At 37.7% G+C, this 13,388-nt stretch overlaps 1 protein-coding gene across 5 annotated transcripts in view; it reads right to left on the bottom strand.

The window, feature by feature from the left end:
- The window catches only part of PIK3C2A (phosphatidylinositol-4-phosphate 3-kinase catalytic subunit type 2 alpha), a 116,820-nt gene that overhangs the window by 37,202 nt on the left and 66,230 nt on the right, over positions 1 to 13,388 (bottom strand). For 4 of the 5 annotated variants that reach the window (XM_037999644.2, XM_073017987.1, XM_073017990.1 and 1 more), the window contains 5 exons: positions 11,186 to 11,329; positions 9,789 to 9,837; positions 9,493 to 9,703; positions 6,946 to 7,068; positions 4,645 to 4,812 (listed from right to left, as the gene is read on the bottom strand). In XM_037999644.2, the coding sequence (XP_037855572.2) occupies positions 4,645 to 4,812; positions 6,946 to 7,068; positions 9,493 to 9,703; positions 9,789 to 9,837; positions 11,186 to 11,329 (695 nt within the window). The remainder of the gene's footprint in view (positions 1 to 4,644; positions 4,813 to 6,945; positions 7,069 to 9,492; positions 9,704 to 9,788; positions 9,838 to 11,185; positions 11,330 to 13,388) is intronic. The other variant, XM_037999645.2, reaches the window with a different exon arrangement.

Here is a 13,388-nt window from a genome sequence, read left to right as displayed (position 1 = left end):
AGTCTTGCTCTGTCACCCAGAGTGGAGTACAGTGGCACAATACACTTGGATGTCTTTTTAAACATCTTTTAATTCAGGGTCAGCAAACTCCAACCTGCCTTTACAAAGTTTATTTATAGCCACGTGTAAACTGGCCTTTACACCTGGCTTTGTAAGTAAACTTTTACCAGACACGACAGCCATGCTCATTAGTTTATGTACTGTCTATGACTGCTTTTGCATTTGTGACAAGAGTCTATAAGGTCTGCAAAGCCTAAACTACTTTTATCTGGCACCCTTTACAGAAAAAGTTCGTTAACTCTTGTTTAGTCTCCTCTTTTTTCTCCACTTGCTATTTATTTGTTGATGATACCAGGCCTTTTGTTCTGTAGAATTTTCCATATCCTGAATTTTGCTGGTTATACTCCTCCGGTGTCATTTAACATGTCCTCCTGTATTTTCCACACAGAAGAAGTTAGACCTAGAGGCCTGATTTGAATCAGATTTAGTTCTTTGGCAAGAATACTTACTATTTCGCAGTTGGTATTGTATACCACTTCTTATCCTACCAAATTAAAAGGTACACATTGTTTGTGTTATCTCTCTGTGATGTTACTATTGATCAGTTTAGTTCAACTGCTATCAGTTTAAGCCATCAATTATGAAGTTGCAGAAAAACTATGTAATGGTTTCAGGAAGGCATTTTCACAGACTGTAAGGTTTTAAAACAAAAAAGGCGGTACTGATGATCACTGCTTAGATCAACAGTTCTCAATCGGGAGTGATTTTCCTTCCAGCAGACATTTGGTAATTTGCAAATAATTTTGGTTGTAAACTGAGGGGGACAACTGGCATTTAGTGGGTAGAATCTAGGGATGCCGCTAAACATCCTACAATGCACAAAACAGTCTTCCACAAAAAAAAATTATTTGGCCTGAAATGTCAATATTGCCAAGATTGAGAAACCCTAGCCAAAATCTATTATTTCAGCATGGGTTGCAAAATTATAATATCTATCTATAATAAGATCTATCATTCCTTCTGCATCTATTATCTAAAGATTTTCTTTTTTTTTTTTTTTTGAGATGGAGTCTTGCTCTGTAACCCAGGCTGGAGTATAGTGGCGCAATCTTGGCTCACTGCAACCTCCGTCTCCCGGGTTCAAGCGACTCTCCCGTCTCAGCCTCCCAAGTAGCTGGGACTACAGTCACGAGCCACCATCCCTGGCTAACTTTTTTGTATTTTTAGTACAGACAGGGTTTCGCCATATTGGCTAGAGTTGTCTCAAACTCCCGCCTCGGCTTCCCAAAGTGTTGGGATTACAGGCCTAAGCCACCATAACAGGCTAAAGATTTTCTATAAAAAAAAGTTGTCATATCAATTACTGCTAGGCGCAGTGGCTCACGCCTGTAATCCCAGCACTTGGGAGGCCGAGGAAGGTGGATCACTCGAGGCCAGGAGTTTGTGACCAACCTGGCCAACATGGCAAAACCCTGTCTCTACCCAAAATACAAAAATTAGCCAGGAGTGATAGCACACACCTGTAATCTCGGTTACTCTGGAGGCTGAGGCATGAGAATCACTTGAACCCAGGAGGCAGAGGTTGCAGTGAGCTGAGATCGCGCCACTGCACTCCAGTCTGAGTGACAGAGTGAGACTCCATCTCAAAAAACAAAAACAAAAAAAACTTCGCTACATAAATTATTTGGTAACCCTCAGAAACAACTGTAAAGGAAAGACAGGTTAACTGCTTAATTCTGTTTATATGCCAGTTTTCAGAAAAATTAGTTAAGAACTCATTTGTGCTGGACATGGTAGCTCACGCCTATAATCTGGGATCGGATGGTGGGAAGATAGATCACTTGAGGCCAGGAGTTTGAGACCAGCCTGGGCAACATAGTGAGACTCCAACTCAAAAAAAAAAAAAAAAAAAAGAAAAGAAAAGTTTTTAAAAAAAGAACTCACTTATTATTAAGGCTGCATGAAATGCCTTTGAGTCATTTGGCTTCAATAATAGTGACCATTAGGTCATATCAGATTGTACCTTCAACAGAAATTATTTCATAAAGAATTTCAAGACTAGGATTACTAATCATTATAACACAGTGGTTAACTCGACTATATTATACACTTTGTTTCTCTACATGACACTTTGTTTCTCGACATGTACTAATGTAGAGAAACATGTGCTAATGTAGAGAAACAAAGTATAATAATCATCATCATCTCTCTTAATCATCTTCTCTCTTAATTTCTGAGTATTCCTTGAATGCGAAGTCCTAACATTACCTAAGTCGCCTGCACTACTTGGCAGTCTCAAGCTTAATACAATCTATTCACTATTTTAACAGCAGAGTGTTGGATGCAAAGTATTTAAATGTCTAGCAGAAGTCAACTGCCCTTCCCTTGACAGTCTCCTGAATTATGAAAGAATATTATATCATTTATCTAACAAAACCATTTATTACTAGACAACAAAAGTGGCAAAATGTAGATAGTTCTCTAATTATGCAAAGACTCCTGGTGCTTTCAAGAGCAGGAAGGTTTTCAGAATTTATAAAAATTAATGATAATGATGAAATTATATTTAACTTTCACATAACTGCTCTCTGACACTAATTTATCAGACAGTGGAGAACACAATTCTTCACAGTATTATCAGCATATTCTATTTTACAGTAGTAATGTATTATATTTAGCAAAAGGTTCCTAATACACACCATTAATAGTAATCCCTTCAACTGCCTTTCTTTAGCCTTTGGTAGTTCAAAATTACGTCAGGTATTAAAATCTGAACCCACCAAAATGTAGAGACGTGCGCCAACACACCAGGCTAATTTTTGTATTTTTAGTAGAGATGGGGTTTCCCCATGTTGGCCAGGCTGGTCTCGAACTCCTGACCTCAAGTGATCCACTCACCTCAGCCTCCCAAAATGCTGGGATTACAGGTGTGAGCCACTGTGCCCAGCCAATAAATGTTATTTTTAAGCACATGGGAAAAGAATATTTCAAGAACAAATTTGTAAAGTCAGTGTTTTGAACATCCTATTATTGTCAACAGACGATTACTGGCAAATCAAACGGGGTATTTGCCATTTAAGAAGAAAAAGTATTAGAGTAGCAGAAATTTTCATTCTCAGTATTTGTTTTATCTTAAGTTAAATAGATTTATTATTAAACCATTTCCCAAATGGTTCCCTTGGAACATAAGGTTTCAAAAGATATATTCTAGAACAACAAAAAAGTATCATGGTATCAACTAAGTTTGAATATGTTAATATAGGGTAATAGTTAAGAATGTAGACCCTGTAGCTAAATTGCCTGGTTCAAATCTCAATTCTACCACGTGTTAGCTAAGTGCCCTGGGGAAAGTCACTTAATCTCTGTACTTTGATATCCCCGCCTGTAAAAAGGGATAAGAACACCATTTATTTCATAGAGCAGTTGTGAGAAATACAAGGATACCTGTGTAGCACTCAGATGAATACCTAGCATATAGTAAGTGCTATATAAGTGTTTGTTATTATAGTAAATATATTGTCATAAGACGCAGTTAAATAGGCTTCTTGACTACAAAGCTTTAGGGATGCTTTTTTCTCCTTTTTTAAAAATTTTTCTTTTAGAACTTTAGAGTTTTTTTTTTTTTTTTTGGGGGGCAGGAGGGGAGGGGCTCACTGAAACCTCTGCCTCTGGGTTCAAGTGATTCTTATGCCTCAGCCTACAGAGTAGCTGGGATTATAGGGGTGTGCCTCTAGGCCCAGCTAGCTAATTTTTATATTTTTGGCAGAGATGGGATTTCACCATGTTGGCCAGGCTGGTCTCAAACTCCTGACCTCAAGTGATCTGCCTACCTTGGACACCCAAATTGCTGGGGTTACAAGCATGAGCCACGGAGCCCTGCCTAGAGATGCTTTAATATACCAGTGTGCATCATCTATTCTCCAGAATGCACCCATGTGCTGAATGTAACATATCCCAAACTTACCCAAATTTTTTTTTCCTTTGGAAAACTCTTGATCATCTCATGAAACATTATTCCTTAAAACATAATTAAAATATTCAGCTAAAAGGCCAGATAGATTATGCTATCCCAGTGGCTATTAAGAGACACCAAGCTCAAAAGAAATTCCTTTACCCCTAAAGATAAGGGAAAGAATCCCTAATAGGGTTTTGCATACTTGTGGGATGTATGGCAATTAAAGACTAGGGACATTTGGCAGTAATGGATAGATTAGTAAAGAGAATTAAGGAAGGGAATAATGTACACCTATAGATTCTCTGAAACTGGAGAAGAGTAGGAAAGAAACGGGAAAAGGGAAAACCAAGTTCTTTGGTTAGTATCAACGGAATTTATAAGACTGTGGTATTATGTCAACAATATAGTGCTTTATATAAATGACAGTCATTGGCTGCTGCTTTTCTCCATGGAACAGTGAGTGGCAAACAAAGCTGTGCATACCTAGTCAGATATGTTCAGACTACAGCAGATTAACTTTTATTTCCTCTGATCCGTGTCTCTGAACTGACCTCCTTTTATCACATTAGAAAAACTGAAGAGGCTCATTCACTCATCTATGTTCCTCCCCTCACCTCCTTGTCATCTAGCCAATTCTGATGTGCAGATGTGTCCATAGTGACTCATCATTACAACTCAGTAATACTTACCGTTTAAAGTCAAAAAGAGGTAAAGAAACTTTGCCCAAAGCTTCTGGTCCCTTTCTCTGCTTATTAGAATCAGGGGAACTTCCACTGCTCTGATTTAAAATTCCAAAAAGAGTAAGGTGAAGAAGTGATTCTAATGGCAATTGTGATATCTGGATGGGAAAAATGATTCTATGGGGGGAAAAATGTATTAATAGAACAAATTAGATTGAATGTGAAATTTAACACTTTAATGAGACTGACAATTTTAGGTATTGTATTTAACCTTTCAAATAATGTTTATTTTGGTATTTTTATTTTATTTTATTGAGACGGCGTTTTTGCTCTGTTGCCTAGGCTGGAGTGCAATGGCACGATCTTGGCTGACGGCAACCCCTGCCTCCTGGGTTCAAGTGATCTCCTGCCTCCGACTCTTGAGTAGCTGGGATTATAGGCACCCGCCACTACACCTGGCTAATTTTTGTATTTTTAGTAGAGATGGGGTTTCACCACGTTGGCCAGGCTGGTCTCAAACTCCTGACCTCAGGTCATCCACTCGGCCTCCCAAAGTGCTAGGATTACAGGTGTGAGCCACCACACCAGTCTCAAATAATCTTTAATACTGAGTAAACTTTAGCTAAACAGAAGTCTGGCTAACTTGTCCTATTAAAAATTTTAAATAAACAAATTTTATTAACAGTATAAAATTTCAAAATATAACATTTCTTTCTTTAAAGACTTGCAAATGCCTTTGAGATTTCTAGTGTTAATTTCCAGGCAAAATAATATTAGTCATTTTTATTTCCTTTTGGAAAATCCAGATGAATGTTTATGAGAATTTCTGTTTTGGGATGTAAGAATGCACATAAACATATATAATAAGTATATACACAAACAGCTTTCCTTCCTCCTTCCTTTCCTCCCTCTCTTCCTTCCCATGGAAAAAAAAAAGTATATACACCAACAGACATATGTTTACCAATGCATTATTTTTTTTAAGTCTGAAAGAACACTTGAAGTCAAGAGCAGGCACTCTGAGATAGCAAATGTTGAAAACAGAGTGACACTTTCTACTTATATGCATTTTTGTGTTATTTGATTGCTTTCACAGACATGTATTATTTTATAATATAAAAGAAAATATGGCAATAGGAAAACATTTAATAAATGTGGAACAAACAGTAAAAAGTTCTGCAACTGTCTATCTGCCTAAATAATGAGAGTTACCTTAGTTTAAAAACACTATTTTAGGCCGGGCACAGTGGCTCACACCTGTAATCCCAGCACTTTGGGAGGCCAAGGTGGGCGGATCACCTGAGGTCAGGAGTTCAAGACTAGCCTGGCCAACAAGGCAAAACCCCTTCTCTACTAAAAATACAAAAAAAATTAGCCAGGCATGGTGGCACACACCTGTAATCTCAGCTACTCGGGAGGCTGAGGCAGAAGAATCGCTTGAACCCGGGAAGCTGAGGTTACAGTGGGCTGAGATCGCGCCACTGAACTCCAGCCTGGGTGACAGAGTAAGACTCCATCTCAAAAAGAAAAAAAAAAAACAAAAACACTATTTAAAAAATATAAATAGTACAAAACATCATCTTGTACACGGATTTAAGATAACTTTTTTCGGCTGGACGCGGTGGCTCACGTCTGTAATCCCTGTACTTTGGGGGGCCGAGGTGGGCGGATCACCTGAGGTCAGGAGTTCAACACCAGCCTGGCCAACATGGTGAAACCCCAACTCTACTAAAAATACAAAAAATTAGCCAGGCGTGGTGGCACAGGCCTGTAATCCCAGCTACTCAGCAGGTTGAGACAGGAGAATTGCTTGAACCCGGGAGGCAGAGCTTGCAGTGAGCTGAGATTGCGCCACTGCACTCTAGCCTGGGCAACAAGGGCAAAACTCATCTCAAAAAAAAAATAAATAAATAAAAATAACTCTTTTGGTTAAGTGTTGATTAATCTAAGAGCCAGAATTGTTATATAGTGTTAAAGAATAAATACTGAAGCAATGCTATAAAATACTGTCTTTCTAGAACTTTCATTCCTTTCTATAACTTTCCTTCCTTTCTATAACTATAAATTTATATCTTTAACTTGACAAAGTCTAAAAAGAATGATATGTTTTTGCAATTTAATAATATGAAGGCTTAAAAGGATATTTCATATTTTTTAATGAGAATTTCAGTCTGTTCTACAAAATCATATCTAGAAGAGATCTTAAGACATAAGTAAGAAGTTAATGAATTTCAATGAAAATTACAATAAAAATTAAAGTTAGGATAACAGGACACACTGAAAGAATAAAAAGCCAGAAATTTCACTTACAGTTCATCCCATTTAATAAGATAGAAGAAATTCTTGTAAGTGCCAACCTTCTTTGATTGAATAGGTTTAAAAAGATCCTTTCCATTGTGAGACAGTGAACATATCAAGTAGTATTTTTCATAACTGAGAAAAGAAAGTTTAACTTGATTTCTATCTTGACAATACAAATTAGTTAACTAATACAAATACATTAGCAGTTCTTCCTCCAAAGAGACTAATATCTGAAATAATCTGGTCACCTTTCACTTGAATTTTTAGAAATCTATCTGAAATTCGACCACTGCAAATTCTATGACAATAGAAAAGAGGTTTGGTAAAGCGGATAAAAAGAGGAATGTATGTTCCTAGGTCCCAGTTTAAAGCATGGTCATAATAACACCAGCTGGATAATTTAATTTTGTGCCCAGTTAGTTATTAGCTTCAGATTTTAGTTGAACGACACTGAATAATGTATTTATTCATTTCTAGGTAGAAAGAGTACAAACATTACCTTCCCTTGGTGCATTTTCCTTTGCTAAGCTACTGAAATAGAGTCAGCTAAGCATGTGCCTGACTTGCATTGAGCCAATCTTCCTAGTCTATTGGGAGTCTTCCATTTATGGGGACAGATGCTATTGTATTCTCTCATTAGATTGCAGTGACTCAGCCACTAATTGCCAAGTACACAGCTGGTTGGATACAGTCAGGTAATCTTGTAAAGCAGGAGTCTTAGATTCAATAAAATTGTATTTTACTTAATCTAACTTACTGCTAGCCTTACATGTTAACCACTTTGTTCATATATACAATTTATTTATCATTCTAAATTTATTTCAAATCAAATTTTATTGGTTCACACAATAACCCTAAGCTAACTACTTGGTTATTTTTCTCAACTTTATTCCATTTACTCCTATTTACGTCAGCATTTTATTCACTTACTTTCTATCTTTATCACTGTTTTCTGTATTGTCTTCTACCGGGTATTTGTTCACTTCATTAGTGTCCCTATGTATATTTGTGCGTGTCTATGTACAAATGTGTGTGTGTGTGTGCGTGCGTGTGCCTATGGAGAATGTGGAGATTATTATCCTTGTAATGAAATACCTCCAGATACCGTCAATATCCATTTAAATGCAAGTTCCAGAAGAGTACAGGTTTTTTGCTGCCTTGTACTACCGAATCCCCGGTACTAAGAATACTGCCCACAGATGGTGCTCAATAAATATTTATTGAATAAATTAAAACACCACATTTAAGTCACTAAATGACTATATTTTAATCTAAAGCCCAGTTTAAGCAAAACTTATGTTTGATATTTCTTCGGTAGACTTTTTTACAGCATTAAGCTACTACAAAACTATTTCACTAAAAATATTTCTGACTTTTCAGTTCATACATTGATTTTCAAATACACTAAAACTGGCGGCCAGGTGTGGTGGCTCATGCCTGTAATCCCAGAACTTTGGGAGGCTGAGGTGGGCAGATCACTTGAGGTCAGGTGTTTGAGACCAGCCTGGCCAACAAGGTGAAATCTCATCTCTACTAAAAATACAAAAATTAGCCAGGCATGATGGTACGCACCTGTAATCCTAGCTACTCAGGGGGCTGAGGTACAAGAATTGCTTGAACCCTGGAAGCAGAGGTTGCAGGGAGCAACAATGCAAGACTCCATCTCCAAAAAAAAAAAAAGAATGAACGAACACCTGTCTTAAACTGCCTATATTTATTAATTTACAATTGCTCTGTTTTCCTGCTATATTTTCCTGCTTTTGGCATGCAAGTGTTACATTTTCTTTACTGGAAGTGCTTCAAACACCTCTGTAATTTTTAAGAAAATCACAAAGGTATTTGTTGGTTAGTCATTTAAACACCAAGATAACAGTGGTTGCTGACATTTTACAAGATCAGAATAGTTGCCAGATAAAGCTGCACGTATTTTCTTTTACGTTTTATTTGTATTTTTTTGAGACAGGGTCTTGCTCTGTCACCCAGGCTGGAGTGCAGTGGCATGATTATAGCGCACTGCAGTCTTCATCTCCCGGCTCAAGCAATACTCCTGCCTCAGCCTTCTGAGTAGCTGGGACTACAGGTGCACACCACCACTGGCTATTTCTTTTTTTTAGATGGAGTTTACCTCTTGTTGCCAAAGCTGGAGTGCAATGGTGCAATCTCGGCTCACCGCAACCTCCACCTCCTGGGTTCAAGCGATTCTCCTGCCTCAGCCTCCCGAGTAGCTGGGATTACAGGCACATGCCACCACACCCAGCTAATTTTGTATTTTTAGTAGAGACAGGGTTTCTCCATGTTTGTCACGCTGGTCTCAAACTCCTGACCTCAGGTGATTCACCTGCCTCAGCCTCCCAAAGTGTTGGGATTACAGGCATAAGCCACCGTGCCTGGCCGGCTAATTTTTTAAGAATTCTTTTTAGTAGAGATGAGGTCTCGCTACATTGCCCAGGCTGGTCTCCAACGCCTTGGCTCAAGCAATCCTCCCACTGTGGCCTCACAAAGCACGGGGATTACAGGTGCAAGCCACCATGCCCGGCTGTTTAAACAGTTACTTACTTTGATACCCAATTACTTGAAATTCCATGAGCAGCAAAAATAGTAAACTGGAGCTGCTCTGTTGTAGTCCATGCTTCCTTGGCACTCTTGCTACTTTGGGCACAGTCTGTAGGACTCCTACCAGAATTTGCATGGAGTCTGAGAAGATCATAAATTGCTGCAGTTAATTGGTTTATGCTTACTTGAACAGGATTTTCAGGATTAAGTGAGCCTAGATTTAAAAAGAAAAGAAAAATTTAATAGATTCTCGGAAAAGGTGATGATTATTGCTAAAATTTAAAGATTTAAACACATACCCCTAGTTGACTTCTTGCTAGTGTCTTCTTCTCCAAACAAAGAAGTCACCTACACAGGCACACACACACAATAGTCAGAAAATTGCCTATGACATAATATAAAATGTCAAATACTATGTCAAAGAAACTTTTTCCAGGGGAAACCTAAGTATCTACAGAACTAATAAAACAATAAATAAATAATGCAAAAAGAAAGGGAAAACCACAAACCAAGATTATTTTTAGTATTAAGAAAATCAGAATCACTAAAAACTACTGTAAAATATCACTGAAACACAACAAAAGCTGCTTGGTTAATATTAATTTGAAATCTAGAAGTGATAAGTACAGTATTTTATTTTCCATTAGTAGCTCTAAAACAACATAAGAATATCCTTAAAGAAAAAAATCTAGATCTCTATTTATTACCACTTGGTTGGTGACTCAAAAAAGTGCTTATATATATCTAAACTGACTCCCCTCCCATCTGCTGTCTGCTCCTTTATCCAGCAAATGGGTAAAATAAATAGAAGCCTCAGACAAAATTAGGTCCATGGTAGTTGATCACCTCCAAGTAATTTCATGTGTGTGTGTATATATGTGTGTGTGTGTGTATAAATATATATACACGTATATATGTGTATATATATGTGTATATGTGTGTGTGTATATGTGTAAGTTTCTGAAAAGAAGCAAATAAAAAAGTAGAAAAAAAGAAACCCGCATTGCTACATACCATACGGACACGATCTGTCTGAGAATGCATGGACTATATTATCTTCTAGATATCGAGGGGCACACCATCAACATAACTTTTCTATCCTTTATATTTATTGTGGCCCGTGAGATGCACCCCTTCTTTCATCCTTGCAATTAAAGATAAAATGTCCCTATGAAGCAAGTTAATTAAATCTCCTGGGAAATACCATGAGGGACAGCTTTTATTAAAACCAACAGTATAATCTAAAGGCAAGGCCCCTAAATTGGCTGCTTCTGAGGCATTATAGCTGAGGCCCTTAGTCTTTTCAACAGGGAGAGTATTAGCCAAAGTAGAACTTCCCCCACTAATAATCAGGATGCTTCCACCCCAAGGGAGAAGTGAGAGTTACTGTCCTCCAGGTCTTCCAAGCTCAATACCTATCCTTAAACCCCAAACCAACTCATTTATGCCAGAGGTCTTCCTCTATACACAAAGGGTTCACAGTTTGACATCCACCTGTTGAATGTCAACTCTCATAAAGTTCTTCCAAGGCAACCCAACTTCTTACCAAGGAGTCCCCACCTAACCAAGTAAGTGATTCAACCCAAAAGTAAAAGCCAAAGTTAAAATGACAATATTTTGTCTAGGAGAAGGCAAAAATCTCCTGTTTAAGTACATATTTGCATGTAATAAAATCCTAGTTACCAAAAATACTCACATCAGCAGTTTTACTCCTTGGAAGATTAACTGCTCTCTTTAGCTTCTTTACTGATTCTGTAATGGCAAGAGTCTCGACACCATCTAAAGCACTACAGATTTTTCTTACAGCTTTAATTACTTGATCTACTGCTCGGTGCTGGTTCTTTAAAAACACAAAATAAAATAAAAATAGGCAGGTGAAATTTAAAGGACCAATTCCAGAGACGAAGTCAGAAACTAGATATCTTAGATATCCCTAACAGACATTCTCTACTCTCTTGTGATGAAAAAGAAATGAGATAGCTTTTCAATTGCATAGTTTATTTCAAAGTAGGAAAAGGCAAGGCCTGGTTAATTTTCACTTCATCTGACACAATTATTCATATGCAAATTGCTATTAATTTTCCATTAGAATCAGAAGTAGAAGCGTAAATTAGTAACAAATCACTAAAACTACAGCTTTTATTTTCCTTGTTCTCATTTGGAAATAATTTCCACATTGAAAATAACCCTTCTCTTCCTCCTGCAAAAATTTGGTATCAAAACCAAGTTCTTTAGAGGTCAGTCACATATTAATAACACTGGGCAACATTTACCTGAGAAGTACATACCTCATTAAGAAACATTATAATGTATTAATTCATAAAACATTTACGCCAAACTTTTATGCCAAGTACTGTTAGAATGGGCTGAAACTCAGTACTATACCACCCCTTTAAAATTTAAATTTTTCCACCCTTGAGGCTTGGCTACTATAAACCTTCACCTTCAAGCTTAAATGAAACCACCTAATTTTCTCAAATACCCAATTACCCTGCAGTCCTCAGGGCCTGTTTTCTAGCTCCTCATTTTTGCTTATTTGACTTATACTTCCTGCTTCCTTTTACTTCACCTTCACGCAAAACCCTTTCCAGTTTTGAAGGTCATGCCATTCTCCTATATTACTTCATATTACTTTGCTTTTTTTTTTTTTTTTTTTTTTTGAGATGGACTCTCATTCTGTTGCCCAGGCTAGAGTGCAGTGGTAGGATCTTAGCTCACTGCAACCTCTGCCTCCCAGGTTCAAGTGATTCTCCTGCTTCAGCCTCCCGAGTAGCTGGGATTACAAGTGTCTGTCACCATGCGTGGCTAATTTTTGTATTTTTAGTAGAGATGGGGTTTCACCATGTTGGTCAGGTTGGTCTCAAACTCCTGACCTTGGGTGATCCGCCCGCCTCAGCCTCCCAAAGTGCTAGAATGACATGCGTGAGCCACTGCGCCCAGCCTACATTACTCTTTAAGTGCCAATTATCAATATATTGTCTATTAGTTCCAAATCCACCCTTCCTCTGCTCTCCTTTCTGACACTAGAGCTAGACACTGACCTTAAAAAAGTGTTGAGCCATGAAAATGTCTCAGGGAAAAGCATTTAGAGGGGAACAACAGGCACAAGGGTCCCCAGTGCGGAACATAACTGGCAGATAATCAACCAGAGAAAAAAGACAGGGAAGGGATAAGAAGTCAGATCAGAGAGGTAGTGAGTCATACTGTGTAGAACCTTGAAGCTACAATTAGGGCTTTAAATTTTACTAAGATAGTAAACAGGATTCTCAGCGAAGGAGTGACATGATCTAACATTTTTTAAAGGATTTACAAACTTTATCTTTTCAAAGCCCCACCTTCTGCCTTTGATTTTCTCTTATTTTGCTTCCCGCTCTTCTTTTCTTTTTTTTTTTTTTAAGACAGGTCTCATTCACCCAGACTGGACTGCAGCGGTGTGATCTCAGCTCACTGCAACCTCTGCCTCCCGGTTTCAAGCAATTCTCCTACCTCAGCCCCCTGAGTAGCTGAGATTACAGGTATACGCCACCATACCCAGCTAATTTTCCTATTTTCATTTTTAAAATCTTTACCTTTCAATAATTTTAAATTTACAGACAGTTATAAAAATAATACAAAGTTCCCATATAACGCTGGAAAACTAGACTAAATCTTACATAAACCATGTTACCTTTGTCAAAGCTAGACATTAACACTGGTATATTGCTATTAAGTGAATGTTAAACTTTATTCAGATTTTACCAACTTTTCCACTAAGGAGCTTTTTATCTTCCAGAATATAATCCAGGATATCACATTCCATTTAGTGACTTATTTTCAAAAGATCATATTGGTTGCCTGTTGAAGACATACTGTAGGGGTAGACACTGGGAGATTAGTAAGAAACTACTGCAATTGACTAG

This window comes from Chlorocebus sabaeus, chromosome 1 (genome assembly GCF_047675955.1).
Source record: "Chlorocebus sabaeus isolate Y175 chromosome 1, mChlSab1.0.hap1, whole genome shotgun sequence".
Lineage (NCBI taxonomy): Eukaryota > Metazoa > Chordata > Mammalia > Primates > Cercopithecidae > Chlorocebus > Chlorocebus sabaeus.
Note: the sequence above shows the minus strand (reverse complement) of the source record. Positions and strands in the feature narration are given on the sequence as shown.